Source organism: Penicillium angulare (genome assembly GCF_028827245.1).
Source record: "Penicillium angulare strain IBT 27051 chromosome Unknown utg000004l_segment0_segment0, whole genome shotgun sequence".
Classification (NCBI taxonomy): Eukaryota; Fungi; Ascomycota; class Eurotiomycetes; order Eurotiales; family Aspergillaceae; genus Penicillium; species Penicillium angulare.
In genome coordinates, this window is record NW_026623163.1 from 8795277 (window position 1) to 8817207 (window position 21931).

General features: G+C 46.7%; 11 protein-coding genes across 11 annotated transcripts; 4 read left to right on the forward strand and 7 right to left on the reverse strand.

The window, feature by feature from the left end:
• Positions 1-410: 410 nt before the first annotated feature.
• N7478_007210 (bZIP transcription factor) lies at positions 411-1055 on the reverse strand (the record flags this gene model as incomplete). Its single annotated transcript, XM_056923424.1, has 1 exon — positions 411-1055. The coding sequence occupies one exon, from the start codon at positions 1053-1055 to the stop codon at positions 411-413; it is 645 nt and encodes a 214-aa protein (XP_056781461.1).
• A 1081-nt stretch (positions 1056-2136) lies between these two features.
• On the forward strand, positions 2137-3405 carry N7478_007211 (M20 family metallopeptidase; the record flags this gene model as incomplete). The annotated part of the gene is made up of 1 exon (XM_056923425.1): positions 2137-3405. The coding sequence occupies one exon, from the start codon at positions 2137-2139 to the stop codon at positions 3403-3405; it is 1269 nt and encodes a 422-aa protein (XP_056781462.1).
• A 360-nt stretch (positions 3406-3765) lies between these two features.
• On the reverse strand, positions 3766-5276 carry N7478_007212 (uncharacterized protein; the record flags this gene model as incomplete). Its single annotated transcript, XM_056923426.1, has 3 exons — positions 3766-3989; positions 4049-4648; positions 4727-5276. 3 exons carry the CDS (start codon positions 5274-5276, stop codon positions 3766-3768), a joined length of 1374 nt encoding a protein of 457 aa, XP_056781463.1.
• A 975-nt stretch (positions 5277-6251) lies between these two features.
• On the forward strand, positions 6252-7425 carry N7478_007213 (SUR7/PalI family protein; the record flags this gene model as incomplete). Its single annotated transcript, XM_056923427.1, has 2 exons — positions 6252-6693; positions 6773-7425. 2 exons carry the CDS (start codon positions 6252-6254, stop codon positions 7423-7425), a joined length of 1095 nt encoding a protein of 364 aa, XP_056781464.1.
• Positions 7426-8001: 576 nt separating this feature from the next.
• N7478_007214 (uncharacterized protein) lies at positions 8002-8847 on the reverse strand (the record flags this gene model as incomplete). Its single annotated transcript, XM_056923428.1, has 1 exon — positions 8002-8847. One exon carries the CDS (start codon positions 8845-8847, stop codon positions 8002-8004), a length of 846 nt encoding a protein of 281 aa, XP_056781465.1.
• A 788-nt stretch (positions 8848-9635) lies between these two features.
• N7478_007215 (WD40 repeat domain-containing protein) lies at positions 9636-11251 on the forward strand (the record flags this gene model as incomplete). Its single annotated transcript, XM_056923429.1, has 4 exons — positions 9636-9852; positions 9922-9943; positions 10026-10521; positions 10592-11251. 4 exons carry the CDS (start codon positions 9636-9638, stop codon positions 11249-11251), a joined length of 1395 nt encoding a protein of 464 aa, XP_056781466.1.
• A 613-nt stretch (positions 11252-11864) lies between these two features.
• N7478_007216 (dynein light chain Tctex-type family protein) lies at positions 11865-12537 on the reverse strand (the record flags this gene model as incomplete). The annotated part of the gene is made up of 4 exons (XM_056923430.1): positions 11865-12149; positions 12215-12289; positions 12358-12396; positions 12508-12537. The coding sequence occupies 4 exons, from the start codon at positions 12535-12537 to the stop codon at positions 11865-11867; spliced, it is 429 nt and encodes a 142-aa protein (XP_056781467.1).
• Positions 12538-13492: 955 nt separating this feature from the next.
• N7478_007217 (uncharacterized protein) lies at positions 13493-13996 on the reverse strand (the record flags this gene model as incomplete). Its single annotated transcript, XM_056923431.1, has 1 exon — positions 13493-13996. One exon carries the CDS (start codon positions 13994-13996, stop codon positions 13493-13495), a length of 504 nt encoding a protein of 167 aa, XP_056781468.1.
• Positions 13997-15776: 1780 nt separating this feature from the next.
• N7478_007218 (uncharacterized protein) lies at positions 15777-17438 on the forward strand (the record flags this gene model as incomplete). The annotated part of the gene is made up of 2 exons (XM_056923432.1): positions 15777-16281; positions 16345-17438. 2 exons carry the CDS (start codon positions 15777-15779, stop codon positions 17436-17438), a joined length of 1599 nt encoding a protein of 532 aa, XP_056781469.1.
• Positions 17439-17635: 197 nt separating this feature from the next.
• On the reverse strand, positions 17636-19361 carry N7478_007219 (Zn(II)2Cys6 transcription factor domain-containing protein; the record flags this gene model as incomplete). The annotated part of the gene is made up of 4 exons (XM_056923433.1): positions 17636-18433; positions 18484-18558; positions 18619-19235; positions 19298-19361. 4 exons carry the CDS (start codon positions 19359-19361, stop codon positions 17636-17638), a joined length of 1554 nt encoding a protein of 517 aa, XP_056781470.1.
• Positions 19362-19948: 587 nt separating this feature from the next.
• N7478_007220 (alkyl/aryl-sulfatase) lies at positions 19949-21754 on the reverse strand (the record flags this gene model as incomplete). The annotated part of the gene is made up of 1 exon (XM_056923434.1): positions 19949-21754. One exon carries the CDS (start codon positions 21752-21754, stop codon positions 19949-19951), a length of 1806 nt encoding a protein of 601 aa, XP_056781471.1.
• Positions 21755-21931: the final 177 nt, after the last annotated feature.

A 21931-nucleotide genomic window follows, 5' to 3' on the forward strand; every position in this document is an offset into this window, starting at 1 on the left:
CATGATGTGGACAGACCCTCTTACAAGAGGTAGCCAATAATTTTACTACGTGCATATTATTCCAGGGTGATGGGTGTCTAGTGCAAGTGTGGGTTTCAAGTTCTCATTCTGGTCCCAGGATATAGGTAACACTTACGCACCGTATAACCATTTCATTGGTCGGAACTTTTTACCAGCATGTATAATAGGTGTCTAAAAGATCAATGATCGACATCGGGCTTTGAAAGAAACAAGACTAAAAGCACCCACATTGATCGACTACAGATTGAATATTCGTATATGACGCACGATTTGTTTGCCCCCTATACCGAGAATATATAGAACCCTGTAAGAATTGAGGCTGACAGGTATACCTCATACGAAAAATCCGATCCATCTCTGTAAAATATTTGGAATAGATTCAACTTGCGTCATATATTAGGTACATCAACAAAGCTGTCAAGTAATCCATCTCCATAAAACTCCCTAGTGAACTTTTCATCCATTGACGCCTTTGATGCCGTCCCCGGATCCACAATCGACTCGTCCGACCACGTACTAACTGAAAAGGAAGGAGATGGGCACTTTAGCGGATTTAAAGGGTTGCCGAGGGTATTGGTACTGATGGGGACTGGGACGGGGTCTCGGTGATCATCGCATCGCGCATGATCCAGTACTTGGTTCTTGAGATGCCATACTTCCTCTTTTAGGGCGGAAACTTCCGCTACCAGCGCTTGGTTTCTTGCTGTTTCTGTTTCAAGGGTATATTCCATATTTTCTTGGGCATTTTTTCTTTTTTCGCGACACTTCTTTGCTGCAATTCGGTTTCGTTCGAGATGTCGCGATTTCTCCGGGCTTATTTTCTCTTTTGAGGTGTTGGTCCTTGCTCGGCGACGGGGCTGTGCTTTTGGTGGTTGTGAGGGTTGAGCGTGGGAGGAACTTGAATTCGCAATCGCAATCGCAGTCGCAGTCGCAGTGGCATTGTGTAAAGTCAGGGTGGGATCAAGCCATAATGGATTCAAGTTCGGAAATTCTGTTGTTGCCTGGATTTCTCTCGTTCCTAGTGACATGGCCATAATTTCGAGTTGTAGTAATGAAAGAAGGAAAGAAAAGACAACTGTGTACTGTATGTACCTCGTCTCCAAGGTCCTCAGTTGTATGTAAAATGAATTTGAATTCGGAAATCTGTTTTGTAAACAGCTGGCAATGCGAGCGTACAGTATGTTTGATGATGAGTCTGGGGGCTTTGGGAGAAAATTCCATGTCATTTTGTACTCCGCACTAGAATTGCAATTCTGGCTGGGACATGCGAGCAAAACATCGGATGCAATGATCCGAATATTACGGGCTTTATGAACTCAGGCCTGAGCACTTTCGCGTGACCCATATTTAGGCCAAGATCGCCGGCCACGGAATCAAGTCCCACGAGCGCCACGTTAGCTCGATTTACCTTGTTTCCAAGGCGAGTGGAGAACCAAACAACTGCCAAGTTTATGTACATGTGTGATTTATCAGTGGGCAGTAAGCTTCAGGAGGTTTTCTTGTTGAGGTGCAGGATGACGAAAGGGAAAACAAGGTAAGTTTGGTTTATGGCTTGGGTGGTGGAGCCAGTGGAGGTCTAGACTGACTCCATGGTTCTAGTTCTACATGTACCGTGATTGTGCCCTGATCGGAATTCCTATCGGGGTTAGTTTAATGTAGATGCTGGTTATAGATTGATTAGTATATTGATAACGGTCGAAACTTGAAACTTCAATCGAGTGTAAATCAAATATTGCGCAGGGGGTATCTTCCAAAGTTAGCTTGAGAATTAGATAGACATATCGATCCCAAAGTGACCTCACATGCATACTATCAGGACAGAGCCCTATAAAACTTATACAAACTCTCCTACTCTATACAAATGTTCGACCGACTAAGCTCCAGTTTGCACAAGTCTCACCTAGAAAGTGGAACCCGAGAAGATACAACTGAATTGCATCCACTATCAAGCGGGGTCTTTTCCCGAAGAACGTTAACAAAGCTGCATCCGGCTGACTCACCCCGCGGGGAACTTAAACCTCACATAAAACATCCAAAGCTATTAAAAACTTGAACCTGAATGAAACAAGCATCAAGCCGGTGATAGCAAATCAAAACAACAAACCTCATAATACAATGGCAGCAAATACCACCATATCCGATATCCTCAAAGGCGCAACCACCCTAGACTTGACCCCTTACGAAGATCTGTACAAATATTTCCACGCTCACCCCGAGCTCTCGCTACAAGAAAAAGCAACATCCAAAAAAATAGCTTCCCATCTATCCCAATGGAACAAATATGATATCCACACAAACATCGGCGGCTACGGTCTAGTGGGTATTCTCAAGAATGGACCAGGAAAAACAATCCTCTTACGCGCGGATATGGATGCCCTCCCCGTGAAAGAAATTACTGGATTACCCTACGCCAGCAGCGTGATGATGCCCGACGCAGATGGAAATGAGAAACCCGTTATGCACGCTTGCGGTCACGATATGCATATTACATGTCTTCTTGCTGCGGCTGAGATTCTGGCTAAGAACACAGAGATCTGGTCTGGAACTTTGATAGTTCTCTTTCAACCGAATGAGGAGCGAGGAGGAGGCGCACAGGCAATGGTTGATGATGGACTTTACGATAAGGTCCCTGTACCGGATTATTGTTTCGGTCAACATGTTATGCGTCTTAGAGGTGGGAGTATTGGGTTACGAAGTGGGACTATTATGGCTGCGGCGGATAGTATGAAAGTTACTGTTTTTGGAAGGGGAGGACATGGTTCATTACCGCATCAAACTGTTGATCCTGCTTTATTAGCTGCGCATATCGTGGTGAGATTACAGGGTATAGTTAGTCGGGAGATTGATCCTTCTGATCTGGGCGTTGTGACAGTTGGAAGTTTACAGGTTGGACAGACTGAGAATGTTATTTCTGATCGGGCGGAGATCGGTTTGGATTTTCGAACTGTTAAGCTTGAAACGAGGGAGAAGATTATTTCGTCTATTAGACGCATTGTTGAGGCGGAGTGTGTGGCTAGTGGGAGTCCTAGGCCGCCGGTCTTTTTGCCTACGAGACGTTTTCCCCCTACGGATAATGATATCAATGCTACTGGGCTGTTGAGGGAGGCGTTTGGGGGGCATTTTGAGGATTTTGATCCTGACACTCCTAGGAGTAATGTTAGTGAAGACTTTTCAACATTGGGGCTTTGTAGAGGGATTCCGTGTGGGTTTTGGTTTTTGGGGGGTATCGACCAGGGTCTTTGGGATAGGGTGCATGGGGATGAGGGTTCTGGGGAGGAGATTGCTGGGAATCATTCGGCGCTTTTTGCGCCTGTTATTCAGCCTACTATGAGGTCTGGTGTGGATGCTCTTTGTCTTGCGGCGTTGACATTTTTGAAGAAGTGATGTTATGTACTGGGAAGAAACTGGAAGTGAGGTGTTTCTGTTATGCATGAGATAGATCATAATACTTGGAGAGAAAAGTAGATGTCAATAGGAATGAGAAGAGTTGTTGAAGTAATTTTTCCAAGAATGACATTTGGTCCTGGAAGTCTAAGGTATTGTATGTACATGGTGGCATGCTGGTTCTTCAAAATGAGAAAATTATCATGTACCAAGCGCCAATGACCATTATCGATATCGATACCGATGTGAATGGTCGAATGCTAGAAAGGGAGAATTCGCGGAGCCGAAAAACAGTCGCATCGTCGGGAGTATTCAAACAATTGAAATTGAAAAGTCACAAATCGTAAAGTCGTACTCAGATCAAAACGCTGACAGAACAAGCTGGATAGCCGCTACGACCAGGATCATAGATGAGACGCCGGCGACATTCATACCGTGCACAGCTGCGGACTCGGTCCCACAGCAGGATTGCTTGTTATAAGTAACGTTGTTCATTTGCGCGGCGACTTCGAAGACGGAACCGTTGAAGTTGCCATCGTTGTAGAAATCTACAAGCAGGAAATTAGGGGGGCGATCCCATTTCGCTGGAGAAGAATTAGTTTGAGTTATTTTCCAATCATTTATGCGTAAAATTGAAGCTTACTTGTGCACCTGCGTGCCATGTCACCCAAACTACCGGAGCCGTTTACTGCGTTGGTCTCATTGAGGATAGCAGTGTTGGGAATAAGCAGGTCAATTGTACCCAGGTTCAAGTCGACGTTAAGGTTGTGGTTGGCCATATACATGCGGTCCTTAGCCTGTGTCGTAGAAATACCTGGTGGGCGCTGTTGTGTGCAGGGGAAGTTGGCATTTGTAGGTGAGAAAGGAGTCTCCCAAAGCTGAGAGAATTCATCCTGAAGCCAGGGGACCGCAGTCTGGTTGGCCTGGTAATCCATGAAGACGACAACCCGCTTGTTACTGTAGATCATGTCGGATAAAGTCGGCCAGTCATCGAGCGCCATGGGAACCTTGGGTGGCGTGTAGATGTAATTCATTATACCGGATGACTCGAATGGGTCCACGAATAGGGTTGGTGAGACGTAGTCGTAGTTGCCCATTAGGATAGTGACCACATCCAAGGGGTGGGTGCGAACCCACTCGGTCACGGTGGTCAGGTATGACTCCAAGGTACCGACGTTGAGAATTGAACAGGAGGTATGGCAAAGCGTCATGACATTGGTTTGGTTGTGAACCTGGAATTGCACTATTGGAGGAGTCAATGGTTGGTTCTGTTTTTTTTTTTTGGAAGATGATTATCAAGTGCAATTTTGGAGGTACTTACGCATGCGAATTCCATCATCTAATTGATATTTCACGGTGAAATCCTGGTTGGCAGCTGCATTACCTTTCCGCACGAACGGGCTGTTGTGCGCGGCGACCATGGTGATGTTGGAGTATTTGCGCGCACAGTACTCGGGGTAGCTGTTACACGGGCTGGTATTGGTGACCGTCTGCAAGGCCGAGGTCGAGGTCGCGGTCGCATTCATACTGGAGTTGCCTAAGGTAGTCGTTCCACCACCTCCACCTCCAACCAAGACAGTGACAGAATCGCTGGTAGTTGTATGAAGACCTGTGGAATTCCCGGTCGCTGTTGTGGAGGCGTTTACAGCGTAAGTAGTAGTCAGACGGTCACCATCGGAGAGGGTCAGTGTGGTGCTATAGACTTCATAGCTTCCCGTGGGCATGGCGACGGAGGTCGGATCGGTGATGGTCGTGCCATTTGACAGGTCCATGGAGGTGGTTGAGGATGAGGAGGTGGACGAATCAGTGGTGGTCGAATCATCGGCGACGACCACTCCTGCGAGGAGGGCGAGCGCTAGTGACCACCGCATAATGGGAGAGATGCGAGTGATTAGATGAATATACTCGCAAAGCTTGAAGATCACATAAAGGAAGGGGGAGGGGAGGAGGAGAAAGAATAGAGGTAGAGAGGTAGAGGCAGCTACAATAATTGATTTTCCCTTTTTTTTCCCTTAATTTACTCCGCCGACCCCGACCCTGATCCCTGCTCTGTCAAGACCCAAACTCTCTCTCTGATTTGATCCAGGGCTAGAACCAGGGTTTAGTGGAGACTTCAATGGATGACGTTAGGCTCCCACCATTTATTGACTGAATGGATTCGATTAACCAATAATGGACAGCAGAAGATGGCAGATCAGATATCAGATAGCAAACAGACGGGATTGACCTGATTGACCCTGGTTGTTACTCTGTTGGTTTCTCAGGAGTTGAATTTAGTAGGAAACGATCCGAATACGAGTTCTACTACTGGACTGCACATGTGTATTGAATTGTCAACTTCATTCCTCATGCCACACAGGCTGACGCGGCCTCTCTACTTCCTCTACTCCCACTCAATTACACCAATTGATCCATTCAACCCCATATACTAGTCAATTATGCTTCCATACATTAGCCTCCATTGTATCGTTTCCGGCACAGCTAGGTCGCAATAAGAATGATCCATCAACCCCTTGAGTCCGTCTAGCGCCGAGATTCCGTCTGCATGATCGGCACGGCTAGTATTCAGCCACTGACGATCGCATGGGAGAGTTTTTATTCTTGGTGGAGCACGATCGGATGGTTAAACCAAGAAGAAAAATACAGCCAAGTTGACAAGGTTGACCAGGTTGAACCTAACTCCCCTCGCTTGTACAAACGTCATCCTTTTGAATTTGCCAAACTTGAGGGACGGAGACAGGAACATCTTCTATCTCCACCTCCACATCTTTCTTTTCTCCCTTTCACACCACCACCACCTCCTCCTCCTCCTCCCCCCCTAAGTTCTCTCCCATAATCCGCCCATCATGGCCGATGGGACGGACGCCCCTGTCAATGGCAGGCGCAGACTGCCTTTCTTCCGCAGTACCCGACCCGATCGGCCTATCGCCCGCCGACGCCAGTCCACGGTACATTGGCATCGCGGCCTGCGCTCCTTTCTCTACTTGATCGCATTTATCTTCTGCGTCTTGGTCGAAATTGGAAACACCTTTGACAAACCCGTTTTACGAAACACATACTTCCTTTACCTCGATCTTTCCAACATCATTCCGGTATCCGTCCCCAATGCCGTCTTCATCAACTCTATTGCTAGATCCATTGGTCTACACGATTTCTACCAGGTTGGTCTGTGGAACTTTTGCGAGGGGTACGACGGGGATGGCATTACACACTGCTCTAAACCGGAGACTTTGTACGCCTTTAACCCCGTCAAAATTATTGTGAATGAACTACTCTCCGGAGCTAGTAGTATGTCTACCTCTCTTCAATTCTGCACATTCCTTTTCTCGGGTCGATCATCATACTAATTAATGGCTGCCTAAACTAGTCGCCCTCCCCTCTGACATTACATCGCCTCTCAACCTCGCCAAATTAGCGTCAAGATGGATGTTCGGCATTTTTCTAGCGGCCACCATCCTCAATTTCCTGATGATTTTCCTCAGCCCCTTTGCCGTCTCCTCCAGACCCCCACAGGCAATTAAATACCTAGTGGACAAAGACAATAATATCCACGACGCTAATGGCACCAACGGCACCGATAGCTCCGCGCTAGGCCAACTGCCCCACCGCCGCCGTACTTTCATCCTCCTGCGCTCCTTGCCGTTCCTCTTCCTTACATTCCTGACCGCTCTCCTGACGGTCGTCGGCTCCGTCGTGGCAACCGTCATGTTTATCATTTTCGCAAATGTCTTCTCAAATGCTGATCCAAGCTTGAACATCAAGTCTCATATTGGTAAACAGATGTTTGCTTTTATGTGGGTTGCTTCGGCATTTAGTCTTATTGCTTTTATTCTTCAATTTGGCTCCTGCTGTGCAGCCTGTTGTGGTGGTCATAAAGCGCGGAAGAAGCTTAAGCAGGATGGTATCAATCTGCATGAGAAACGTTCGCATCAAAGCAGTTTGACTAATACCCGTGATGAGCATGAGAATGAGCGTGCGCAGGAGCATGTCGAGCCTCATGCGGTTACTACGGAAGATTGAGCGTCATCTATTCATTTCTGTTAGATATAATTTGGGGCTCTGTTATTTTGGGCTCTGCATTTTGCGTGGATTTGTCAGTTATTTACTTGTAACCTTTGGTCACAAGTTTGTGGATAAATTATTTTTTTCTAATTTACGAGATGCATGTTCTGTGCCCGGCATGTTTCACTCGACTGTAGTAAAATATGCAGATATTCATGATTTATACATAGATCAAATGATGATATCGATACCTACTATACTTCTTAACTATTTCAATTCCCAATAGTTTATTTTTAAGCTTAAAGCATCTGCAGGCACAACCTTGGACGCACTGACCCAGAGCCGTGGACCATGCTAGCTCAATTTACATAGACAGAAAGTGGTGGGCTACAATATTTTCTACAATATTATCGGCAGCTCTAAGGATCTATATTCAATGGCACAAAAGCTTGGATATGGAGATGTTTTCTGATGTAAACACTTGGGGTGTTGAGTTCAAAATATGACAAAAAGAAATCCACCTTTCACACCATTCCCATCTTTCAACCCATTCATTTCTCCCAACATCCAGCCACAGAGGGCCTGCTTAAAATATCAAAGCGAATGATCTGGCAGGCTGTATCGATGCCTGAAAACGCCGACCTGCTTGCCGGAATCAGGGTCGTGAAAGAAGGCCAAATCACAGCAAAACTCGACTTCAATAGTGGCCCCATATCCCCGGAACATGTTTCGAACCCACTGCCGGAATCCATACCAATTCATAAAGGTATCACGTGTCACCTCGATTAACAGACAAGGGTAAGGATGTTGATCCTCCTGTATTATGCCCACATTAAACAACCCAATGGCGACATGATAAGTGAGATACTGGGTTATTTCAGGCTGACACTTAGACAAACACTGCTTGGCTCGATCCCAATGCCTTCCTTCGGGTACGGTTGCATAGAATCTTGGGGCTCTAGAGGGGTGGAGATGGATTCTGTCATCCCTGTTTTCTGACCGTTGGACTAGGTCATCAATTTCATCTCCAGTGGCTTTGAGTTCCCGGTCAGAGATATCGATATTGCTGAATGAGATGAAGATGACCCTTAGCGAGCCTTTTTCAAGCTCAAATGGCCGAAGTTTATCGTTCCACACGCGGCGTCCTGTAATCTTCAGGTCTTGCAGATGGTTCCTTCGGGCAACCGCTTCGATTCTGGCCTTGAGGGGGCTTGTCCCGATATTGATGTCGCCTTCTCTATCTAACCAGTCTTGATTGTTATGTACCCTCATGTAACTGAACCCGCGTCCCCATGCATTTGGAAGAGTGGTGTATTGCTGTCCATATGTAACTATGTGGTACATAGAAATGGACATGCGTCCCTTGGCATGATTGGATTCACGCCTTCTCGAGCGTTCCTGTTTGATAATGTCAATTTCACGCTGTCTCCGGAGCTGCATCGAGATATGTAGGCTTACTAGTACTACTACAGCGTATCATGGTTGGTGTAGGTCTTTTGGATCTCGTCAGTGGTTCCGAGGTTGTGATGTGAGGCGAAGAGATGTAGAAATGGAAGGAGAGCCACGATCTTTATTTATGTATGAATTACATACGTTTGTAGGTTTATATAGTCACTACTTAATTATATCATGGTATTCTAGTACTAGTAAGCCCAAGGGCGAATATACAATGAGAGATCCATGCTTCCAACGTTGTTGTGTTTACCCAAAGTGTCTTCGGCACCATAATGAACGTGCTGAATGCTTAAGAAAATTCATACTTGAGCAGGTCTTTCTTGGTCAAATGGAAGCCAAACTCGAAGTTGTTTGTTTTGTTTGTCCTGGGGGCTGGGAGGCAGTGGGAGCCTGGGGTCTATGTTAAAGTTACTATGGTGAAGTACTGTCTGCCAATACTGCCGTTATGGATAGATACTACGGTATGGGTATACAGTAGTATATCCCCAATCGGCCATGTTTTAACAAATCGAACTTTCAGGGACGTACTTAATTATTTCACTCTGTTTCCATATATATATTCTTGATCAAGCTCATTCAAGCGAATCGCCCTGCTTATTCATTTTCTTCCTCACTGTTCCTTTCTTGTTTCCAATTTTTCCAATTTGTTCAGCTTTATCTTCATGCCATGTTCCCTTGTCAATTATTCTACTCTGAGTGACCCACCAGACTGGACCGTCCCACACCATTTCCCCTACCCGCATGTTATTCGCCAGCCATAACACGTGATACCAATGGCAGAATTGTGGGCCATTCCACCTCCGCCTAAGCATTTACTTGTGCCTCAAGCTGGTGTACCTTCCATTTATGAGAGGCTTGCTGATGGTTCATACCATATATTACGCCCACGCACTTACTCGAGCCGCCCTCCTATCCCAGTTGTCACCCATTCACCAAAGGCACTCCAGCGCAAGTTTCGTCGCCTCAGTATGAGTGTCATCCTCTGTACTGGTGAGTCTCCAATCTGAGCTCCCCGCATTCTTTACCGAGCCTCAGCTAATGATTGTTCACGCTCGACAGCGGGGTATGACCATACCATCCGGTAAGAAAGAAGCCCCTTGACCTCTTCCACTGGTCTGCAAAGGCACCTCAAACGTTCGTAACTAATTTTATGCGTTGCTCAGCTTCTGGGAAGCACTCTCTGGTATCTGCTCGCGAACCATCCAGCACCCCGACTCTCAGGTCAATCGCCTGTGCATCACTCCCGACAAGCGATTCCTTGCCGCCGCCGGCCACAACAATGTCAAGCTCTTCGATATCAAGTCTACCAACCCCAACCCGGTAATGACCTTTGAAGGTCACACGGGCAATATCACAGGAGTCGCATTTCACTGTGAAGGCAAGTGGATGGTCACCAGCTCAGAGGATGGAACGGTCAAAGTATGGGATACTCGAACCGGTAGTCTCCAGCGAAATTATGTTCATCGCGCGTCAGTGAATGACGTCGTTATTCACCCCAACCAGGGTGAGCTGATCAGCGGTGACCGTGCCGGTATGGTTCGGGTCTGGGATCTTGGTGAAAGTGTCTGCACGCACCAATTGATCCCAGAAGATGACACTGCTGTTCTAAGCGTCAGCGTGGCTAGTGATGGGTCTTTACTTTGTGCTGGAAACAAAAAGGTACTGCCCATACTTTACCATTCCCCATATTCCACTTCTATCAGATAACTAACGAATTCTTCGTATAAAGGGCAATGTCTACATTTGGCGCATGGTCCAAACTGAAGAAGCGACTCGAATTATTCCAATTTGCACCTTCCAAGCGCACAAGGACTACCTCACCCGTGTCCTTCTCTCACCTGATGTTAAGCACCTGGCAACCTGCTCGGCTGATCACACCGCCAAAGTCTGGAACCTCGACCCGGACTACGCACCTGCGAAGGTGGCCATTAAGGAATGGAACGAGAAGCAAGAGAAGAAGGCAGCAACGGAAGATCAGAGTGAACCATCCGCCGAGGCTGTTCAGGCGCAACAAGGCGCTGAATTGATGAATCAGGCGCGCGACCTGCTGCGCATCTTTGACACCCCGTCGAAAGATCGAGAATTACTCCGTATCTCCGATAATCCTCCTCGTACCGAGACTCCTCAGCAAACCTTTACTCCGCAACCTGATGGGCCACCTATGGATCCCGCAAATAGCACATTGTTCCTCGAGACTACCCTCGCTAATCACCAGCGTTGGGTCTGGGATTGTGCCTTCTCAGCTGACTCTGCGTATCTTGTCACTGTTTCAAGTGACCACTATGCTCGCTTGTGGGAGCTGAGCACTGGTAACATCATTCGCCAGTACAGTGGTCATCACCGAGGCTCCGTTTGTGTGGCATTGAATGATTACTCCGAGCCCCGCTAGTAGGGGACTCGGATTGTCTCGTTGATGCTTTGTTGAACCTTTAAGGCGTTTCTTTGGAATGGTATTCTTAGCATGGCGCAAGTAGGACTGGGCGAAATGTTTCTCTTTGCTTGATTTAATGATCCCTCGTTTGTTTCTTTGTCGGGGATCTGCTGAAGATACCACAGCATCAGTCCGGGTTGTCATAGAACTCCCGTAATTTCTTACTGCTACCTACATACATCTATCACTTATTGATGAATGAATGAATACCTTGATAGCCTGATTACACGGCCTAATCAGATATCCGTGTCTGAACACTACCTAATTACTAGCAATATTCACCAACCGCAGTCTTGTAATCTAGTCAGCATATCCTGAGTCTGAGTCTAATATTGAAAACTGATAAGACGCCCATCGCTTAAAAACGAAAGACAAAAACAAGGAGACCATTCCTCATAACAATGTTCCAATACACCATGACAAGTAAGAGTATTGATACACTAACAGCAGATCATTCATGAATAGAAAAGATCGATATAAACTTTATGATCAAACACCCAAAGGTTAAGGATATAAAAAGAACTGTTCCTCGACCAAACAATTTTAACAAACAATTTCAGTTGTGACGGACTCAAACAACCGCAAACCAGGTCACGCTAACCACGATATCGAGCCCCCGCTCCTCAGCACCGGGGTACTTGAATGTCCACATGCCGTCACGGTTGACGTCCCAGAACGCACCGGACGCGGAATGCATTCCACGTTTACCGGCGTTGTTCTGTGTGCCACCGGCCGCGGCAGACTTGTCAATCACACCCTGCTGCACGATGGTGCTGTTCACGGTGAAGCGGTAGGGAGCTGGCTTGGTGGTGTCGGAGGGGACGGTAGCAGCGATAAGGGCTTGGAGGACAGTGTTCTGCTTCGGTGTTAGTTGTCTGTCTTGTCCTAGACTGAATAAAATAGTGAGCGAGTGGGATTTACAATAATCTCTGAGTTCCACTTGTCGACGGCGCTGTGGTCATATTCGGTGGTGGTTTTCAGGACATTGTCGCAGGCCTATAATTATGATTAATTCCGGTACTATAACGTATCTTCGGCGTTGTTTGGTTGATGGCGCAGCTTACATCGGAGGTGATCTTGGTCAGCTCGGTGACTGGGATGGGCTGGTAGTTCGAGCGTTAGCTTGTTTGTTTCTGGGTGCCCGAAGCTTTGGGTAGGTTGAGGGATGCTTCTCGTCATTCGATCGAGTGCGCTATCGCAATGGTTCCACATACCGATGTAGGTGCGGAGCTGTCGACTGCCATTGTGATGGAGTACGCACTTGTGCGTTTATTTAAAAAGCTGAGAGCAGATATTGTTAGTGACGGCTGTCTTTGTTCTATAGACCGGTGCAGGTGGGCGCTAATTTGCGCAGAGCATCAATTGTCGTGATTTGATTAACGGCGCGTCTGGGGTGATATGCGGGGTGGGCTTGGGCCGTTGTTGAGGCTTTCAGGGGTAATGGGCCGCGGGGCAGTTTGTGTGTTGAGGATGTATGGAGGGACTCACAAGTATTGAGGTTTGAATCGTTATAGAAAGCGTGGGAATGCTTGGGCAGCGGGCAAGATTGATTGTTTTGGGAGGTGGCATCATCGCGTGGGCGCTGCGGGATCTGGTTGGTTGGAGGTTAGCGTGGCGCTCAGTCAGCTGGAGCCCATAACGGGTTAAGCCAATAAAATTGCAGGACCTCGTTGTCGTTTCTACACACATATTGGCGCTTTATACCAGCACCGAGGTTGATGCACCTCTTTCTCCTGTTTTTCTCTCTCTCTTTTGTAGTAAGAAGAGGCTATCTGGAATTGCGCAGATTTGATACTTGTATCGTAAAATCTCTTGTTACTCGGAATTTATATTGTTTTTACTTTCAACTTCACTATTCAAAATGAGTATCAAACAACGAGCCGATCTACAGTGTTGGTATTGAGATCAGGGAACTGAAATAGAAGTCAAAAGCACATATTTATGCCATTATGGGTTGTTGATCTCCCAGTTCTTTCAACGCATGCTAGCATATAGATACAGCTCAAATCCTCATTGTAACACATGCTCGCCCATGTGCCATCGAAATCGCTTATATGAAATGAACAAATGAATAAAAGAATGTATTCCCCCTTGCTCACTGGAAAGAAACAGAAAGCAGAAAGGTGCCCATTTGTCAATTAATGGACGATGGAAATAGTTGATCCGCCCTTCTCTATACTCGCCCAGATGCTGTCTGGTTTACTTCCTACTGATCCTAGCCAGACCTTCCACCCAATTCTGATGACCCAATAACATCGGATTCGGCTTGGTAACTGCCAGCTGCGCAGCAGGCTTTCCAGCCTGAGATTCCTGCGTCAGAATGCGGACAGCACCCCATTCCGTGTCCTCGATAAGCCAGGCATGGTACACATCAATGGCGGTTTCCTCATTGCCATCCTGCCATGCACGCCAGGCCAGCCGACCGGGGGAAGTCGGTGTGGGAGCAACAGATTCCATTACCTCACTTTGGAGTGGAGGGAATCCAAAAGTTGAGAAACTGAAGCGGTCATTCTTGCTGAGTGTCGACCCGGAAGCGGGCGGAGTGATCTGGCTGACGTTGTCGTAGTAAGATTCCCAGCGGGTGATGTCGGCGAGATTAGGCCAAACTTGCTCGGCTTTTAGGCCAACAATGTAAATTTCATTAGAGACGAAGTTGTCTGTTGTTCCGGGGAGAAAGCGTTGTGGCCAGATTATGGAGGACATAATGATGTAGTGTGTAGAGTGTGAAGTGGGTGAGACCCTCAGCGAGCAGTGATGTATTATACATTATCATAGCATTACGTTCGAATATGTGGGTCCGAATATGGCTTAGCAATCCTGTGAACAGTAAAGAACCTTTTAGGAAGGTTGTATACTGTTATATGCTGCTAATTGGGGACCTGAAAATTATATCTCATTATACTTCTTATTATACCTAGCTTGTTACTGAAATGTCATTTTCTCACTGTCTGGTCAGACTACTGTATGAAACCAACCAAGAACTATTCTATTTTTACAAAGATCGACAGAATACTTCGATCAATGAAGCCTTGACATATTTCCATTTATTCTTACCGCATATGCTACTAAAAATCATTATTAATGCCTATTCTACTATCTATTCCACAATCATAACTAACCGCAGCGGTCTAAGGAGACTAGAGAGTAACAGTAAAGGATTGCTTAGCCATGGAGCTTGATTTTTTGCCAAAAAAAATAAGGTGCAACCACCTTTAGCTCGAGAACTCTTTATTATGTAGCCTATCTGATATGTTATTTGAATACCCAAATATTACCCATTGCATCAATTGATGTAGATATGAAGAATGTGAAGGGGGCACAGCAGTCTGTTCGAAAGGGAAAGAGTTGGAAATGAGACCCGAACGTAACGGTTGTACCAATCTCAATGACACAAAATATCGCCACAAGAGAGTGGGGTTAGTATTGAACCTGGTCACAGTTATCAACAGGGATATTATGGTGTGATGAACAACTCACCAGCTGGGCAAGTACACCCCACATGAAGTACCCGAGCAAGAAATGCATAGGGCTGATCCAATGCATCAGGATAGAAGGCCCATGCGCATTGACCGTTAGTGAGAACAGAGAGAATCGGTATCATAACGAAGACAACTTTTCTCTCCTCTGAGGGATAAAAAATATCGGTTTGCGTGGTATACAAACCAAGACACCCGATGTTCTTCTACAGTGAATACGGTCTGCTTATTCTATTGGACCAGGGCCTTGATAAGATCCCCCCCTCAGCCCTATTGCTCAGCAGTTTTGACTTTGAGTGTAATAAAGCAATCATTTACAAGTTCAACAAAGCGGAAAGGACCGTAATATGGGGGCCGAAACACTCGGGACATGGATGCGTGGGGGCGAACTTTCAAACAGCGCTTCACAGTCAAGAGCACGCAGGGGATCCATTCTGAAAGCCAATTAAGTCTAAGCGGAAACCAGACTTCCCGTTGCCTTGTGGATACTGAAGGCGCTGGTTAAGCATTTTCGCCTTGAGCTTAGCCTGATCGGGTTCAATCTACGAGTGCGTCCTTCGAAGCTACTGCTGTAGGGTAGGGGTATATGCATAACGAATGACGACTAAAATGCAGGGTGACGTTTATCTACACATGCTTCTCCCAAGGGTAAGTGGAAGTTCGAAGCAATGTTGTTATTTAATGACGATATTGGGTCTATGGACTGAGCCAATTTTATCTTCCCACCAACGGTATATTTGAATACTTTGCCAATCAATCTTCAACATTTTCCCAAGGTTGGCACTCTGTTTGTAGCGACAATGGCTGCAACATACGACTACTCGAAAAATCAAATGGTGCAACCAATGTACTCTGGAGTTGCATCCTCTCTTCCACCTTATGCTCAATCCGGGGCAAACTCATCTGGGTCAACTCAACGAGCCATGCCTCAAGGTGGATACGCATACCCTTCCCCCGTTCAAGGCCAAGCTCAGCCAGGGGCATCATCATATGCAGTTTCACAACCAATGCCCTCGTCTTCGCAATACGCTTCATATAATGCCGGCCAACGACAATACCAGCAAGGTTATCCCCAGGGGTACCAAGGCTATCAAGGATACCAGAAAGATCCTCAGCAGCAGCAGGAACAGCGACAGGATACCAGCCGTAGCCAACCACAGCAGCAGCCACAGTACCCGAATGCACAGTATTCACAATCTCAGTACTCACAGGCACCAAACCCACAACCTCAATATGCCCAGGCTCCTTGTTCGCGACCCCCGGTCTCACAGGCTCAATACTCGGAGCCGTATCCCCAGGCGTACCCTCAGATTCAACAGCAATACCCGCAGCAGTACCCTCAGCCATATCCTCTACAGCAGTATCCGCAACAGTATCCTACAGGCTATCAAAATGACCAGTACCAACAATACCCGGCTCCTACTCCTGTACCGGAAGAATCCAATGCCGCTGAAGCGGATCCAATTCTTCGCCCATCCTCGCGGTATGGGAAGCGACCATGCGTCATCCCTCGTAAGCAAAGATTCCTACATTCCAAATAGCACACCCAAAAACTAACAAGTGTTCAAAATATAGAGGTGACAAAGGTATTCGGTGGATCCTTTTTCAGTCCCTTTGTGCGTGTCCGCGCCCCAGAGCTGGAGGAAACCTATCCCATACCAGAAGCCAAGTTCCTTCAGTTTCTTGATGGCCTCAACGAGGCGTTCATTGCCAACCCCGCGCTTCAGGCTGCCGACGGAGTTGGAAATATTCTCGGTTTCATCCCTTCTATTACTACCCAAGTGGTAGGTGGTGGCCTCAATATTGTTGCTGGTTTCGGAACTGTCGGTGTATCGAAGGGCCGCACAAGAAGTTATCTTAAGAAAGCAAACCTGGAAATTTGGAACCCAATTGGGGTGCATGCCCAAGTTTTAAAGACTGAGAAAATGCTTGCTCTCGCTGGAATACCCAAAGAGAAAAACCCATTCAATCCCAAAACAGCGGGAGATGGAGTCAATAGTCTCATGCCTGCTGGGCCGCCTTCAGCTAATGGCGTGGGCATACCAACAACGCAGCTGCCACCGCCACCAACGGAGCAGGATATGAAGGTAGCTATCAAAAAGCGTATGGATTTACTTGGAGACAATGTTATGCCACTTACGTTCAATAATGTTGCTCCTCCTACTGAGCAGACCAACTGGATGAAGAAAATGGGCGCCAAGGCTGCAGCTGAGAAGGAAAAGGAACAACTGAATGAGATGCATGGTATTTCAGATCGAGGTGATGTGAAAGAGGCGGAAGAAGATGTGCAAGAGCTCCAGGCACAGATGGATGCTATCAATATAAAGATGCAGAGGGCCTCTGGAAAGAAAGCTAAGGATTTGCAGAAAGACATGGAAGATGTGCAAAAGGACATGCGCACTGCACAGGAGGAGCTACAGAAAGAATTGGAAAAAGCGCACAAAGCAGATGATAAGATTAAGAAGAAGCAGCAGAAGGGTGGAGGAAAGGTCCAAGCCAAGCAGGTCAATGGGCAACGCTGGCTTGTTATCGCCCCCAAGGATCAATGTTTCGCTGATGATGATTTGGAGGAAGATGGCAGCGATTCCAAGGCTGGAGAAACGACAAATGCAGGAAGTGGACAAAATACAGGTGGTGAGAAGAAACGCCATTGGTGGAGCAGGCACTAAGTGGTTGATACGTTCATGGCATCGAGACTACTGAGTTTGGCGTTATTTGGTTTGTCCGATTTAGAAGAATGAAGGATTTGTGTTTCTTAAGATGTATCTGTCCGTGGACATCATCCCTGAGCCCATTTAAATATTTTTATACAAATCAGGTATACACCTTTATACACCACCGACGTGCTTTACTTTGAATCTTTCACTTATTCCGATGTCACTGACGGTGGACTCTGAGTCTCAGTCACCCTGCCCTCTGGGGCATGAAGAACATATACATATCGGCGCGTCCCAACTTCAAACCCATGCATATCGGCCATGGCTTGCAGGAGCTTGAGAAGCCATTTTTTTACCCCTCCTCTATCGTCTAGATGGCGGAGGGCACTATTTAACGGGAATAGGATCATAAATGCCCCCATGCTATTTCGAGCTTTTTGCAAATGAAAGCTCGCCATTCGACAAATCTCAACAGCGATGTCGTATCGTCTACCCTGCATAGGTAGAAGAGGATCGCTCAAATATGGCGTTGCAGGAATCTTTATCTCTACCCCTGCTTCGTCAAGGGCAGCAGTTATGATCAGCTGGGCGGCGTTGTAAATAATCAGCTCGGTGGCGCGGTGATCGTCGTGAAACCAAATGAGAGTTTTGAAAGGACATGAAGAAGGAAGGTATAGGGCCACAGCGGGATCGAGGGTGGCGGTTGAAATGAGGTATGTAGCATCGGGGAAATCTTCTTGCCAGCGCCAGCGCCAGGAGTACAGTCCTTCGAGTAGTAGATGGGCACGCATGGCGAAATTCGCTTGAAACTCTGCTTTACCCGGTACATTTGGACCCCATGCTCGAAGACGGTCTAAATCTTCGAGAATTCCAGGGCAGTCGACGAGATAATCATGCAGTTTTTCAAGCGGCATCCTGGATTCTAGACCACTTATCGCCCATGGTATTGTTTTCCATTCAGGGTTCTCCAGAAAGCAATGTTTCCGTTGGATAATCCAGGCAATTGACTTAGAATGGGTTAGACACTGTCAAATTTGCCAGATAGTGCTTATCTTACAATAGTAGATCTTAGCCTTGGGAGCAGAGCGTGTCCCACCCCCGTTTGATGACGATATGGCCCTCGGAGAGCAGTCTGTTCAGCGTTAAAACAAAATCCACACTTATACATAAATACAAAATATCGAGGACTCACCAGTCTAGCTAGACCTTTGTGATGGTTAATCCACGCCGACAAATCCGTGAACATGATTAATTCATAAACGGACAGACAAAAGACCGAGAGAAGAACGTCATCGTCAAAGACCAGCTCTGAATCCTGCAGTTGATCCTGCAATACTCTTAATGCTCGTGAGTAGAACGCTGTCCCTTTATGCATAATAGAAGGTTCCCCATGGACCTTGGCAAAAAAGGAGGTCGCTAAAGCACGGAGGGAAGTGTATGCTAACAGTCCTTCATTTTCAGTGCGCCCCACAAGCACAGGCATCCAGCTAAAAGATGAATATTGAGCTTGTGGCTTTTGCCATGTAAATAGTCTATCCACCAAATATGTTGTAAAGATACTATGTTCATCCCATCCCGGATCTGCTTTGACGGGAAAAAATGGATATTCTGTGATGAAAGTAGTTTGGACGCCTGGCTGGCTGGTAATTGACTGAGGACTGCCAGTAAAGCCGGGGCTGTTTGACGTTTGAATTTGAAAGTCTTTGCCAGCTATTCGAGTTGTTTCATCGTGGAACTCCACAAACTGCGTGTATCCTTCGCAAATCTTTCCTGCCTTGTGGCAGCGGGCACATTTGGGTTTCCCTTCATCTATTCAAGAGTCAGTATATACTCTGCAGGAATTAAAGCTTAAATTCGGAGTTAGGACTTACCGCATTTGACTCTGCGCCTGCGGCAAGTTTTGCAGCCTTTACTTCGACCCCCTACGCCGACCATGATGTTGCGAGATGCAACTTAGAGGGGTTGTGCCTGGTTTAAATCCAGACCAAAGTCTTGAGGGGATTTAACCCCAGTAGGCCAAGGGAGCCAATGGGGCTGAATGATCTACCTGGGCTGAGCAAGCTGAGAGTGACTGTTTCGCCGCGGTAATATGAAATATGCAAGAACGAATGTTTTGGGGGCCGGAAATTGTGGCGGGGGATGATTACCCACCAGACCATATCCACATATATGCACGAAGTTTATCACGGAAGTGCGCGGAGACATCTTTCAGGTCAAATAGTGTCCGAGGCAGATTTGGGATTTTCTAATTGCGTCGATTATGTGATTTTGAAATAAGTAAATAGGAAGCAATTCAGCCCGATCGCAATGTATACTCTAATCGGGCGCATACGTACCCCAGTAATGCGAGGCTCCAACATTCCCTAACCAGCTGAACGGTACAATTTGTTGTTGTAACATCAAAAACATCATTGGACAATTTATTTCAATTTGTGAGAGGGTTCTATGTATTATTAGAACCGGAGTAATTGAAAGTATAGTCATTTGTTGCGTGCTTCCCCGGGTATCGACAATATTCTACTCTAGGTCTCTATCAACGACAATAACTTTGGAATCAAACTCCAATCACCTGCGTGCACTTTATCTTGTTGATCTCCGCCCGTCAAAGCATCTAGAAGCTCATTCGTGTTCAGTTCTAGAGTCAAATTTGACTCCTCTTGAAGCTCGTCTTTGCTCGTGGCATTTCGATACGTAAGAGAGCCATTGCTCAGGTTAATTCTCCACCACTGGCGACTGTCTTTGACATAGAATTTGATCGCAAAACATTCATCACCAGCTTTGAGGCCATCGAGACTGATGGAAAGCAAAGTGAGCCATTGGTCAATACTCTGCATTGGCTTCAGTTGATTCGCCAACGGTCGGCCGACGTGGGGCTTTTTTGTGGCCAAAAGAGCACTCGCTTCTGACAAATAGAAATTCCGCCAAGTGGAATTTTCGGCGCCATATCCCAATTTTCTAAACACCGATGCAAGCGACGCCTTAGCTTGCTTATGCGATGGGTCCAAAGACACTGCGTGGCCCAGTAAAGTCGTAGCAAATCGCAGATCACCTTCTGCCTCGAATTCTCCAGCTTTACGAATGACCTCGTCAATCCCGCCCATACAAGCAACGTATCGTTTAGCATTTTCTTTGGGTGGATATTCCCATAGATGTGCAGCGTTTCCATCGAACCAGCCCATATATCGCTGATAGATTCCTTTCACATTGTGGCTCACGGACCCATAGAAGCCTTGAGTATGCCATAACTTTTGCAATGATGGAGGAAGAGTAATTTCCTCTGCGATTTCGATGCCCGTCATGCCGCGGTTCATCATACGCATAGTTTGATCATGGAGATAGGCGTATAGATCCCGTTGCTCGGATATCATATCAATGATTTTCTTTTGATCCCAGGTAGGCCAGTTATGACCAGCCAGCAAAACATCCGATTGGTGCCCGAAAAGAACAAGCGACTCGTCCAAGTATCCTGACCATGCCTTTGCATCGCGCACTTGTGCTCCACGGAGAGTAATTATATTGTGAAGATTGTGGGTTGCGCATTCTGCAATATAGAGAGCTTGGTGCTGTGGAAAGTAAAAGTTCATCTCTGATGGTGCTTCAGCCTCAGGAACCATCTGAAAGATCATATGCACTCCATCAATAAAACGTTCGTCACCTGTTTCAGAGATTGTAACATTTGGTGGAATCAATGATCGAATACCACCTGAAACGCCCATGCCAATACCACAGCCAATTTGGCCGTCTGCAGCTTTGGGTAGACGTGTTCCATACATGTGGGCAGCTCTTCGAGACATTGCCCCTCCAGCATAAAGATTTTCACTCGTTGCTTCGTCCATGAATCCCTCTGGTGCGATCACAGGAGTTACTTCCTCCGTTCCATCTGGTAAAATTCCCTTTGCCCCCCCGTAATGGTCAATGTGGGAATGTGAGTATATTATACCCGTCACCTTCCGGTTTCCTCTATTCTTTCGATATAGCGCCAGGGCCGCAGCAGCACTTTCCACCGCAGTGAGAGGGTCAATGACAATCACCCCCTCTTCACCTTCCACGATAGTCATGTTGGAAAGATCAAATCCACGTACTTGATATATCCCCGGCGTGACTTCGAATAATCCCTGGATGGAGGTCAATTGGCTCTGCCTCCATAGCTTTGGGTTCGCCGTGTCGGGACATTCGGCCTTGAGAAAGTCGTACTCATCATTATTCCATACAACCCGACCATCGGCTGCTTTAATGATGCATGGCTTGAGAGAATCAATCAAGCCTCGATTGGCATTGACGAAGTCAGTCTTGTCGGCGAATGACGGCTCAAATTTTTGGCCTGACATGTCGGAGTGATTTGCTGTAATTAGCCAAGACTGAGAGTCAAAATAACCTAAGGATTAATCCTTTGCCAGGTATTGTCACGTGGGTCGAATTCGTTTCAAGAAATCCTTTGATTCTTCTCCAATCAACTGCTGCGAAAGTGTGATTTATAGTGAGACCCCTATCGCCGATTCCCGATG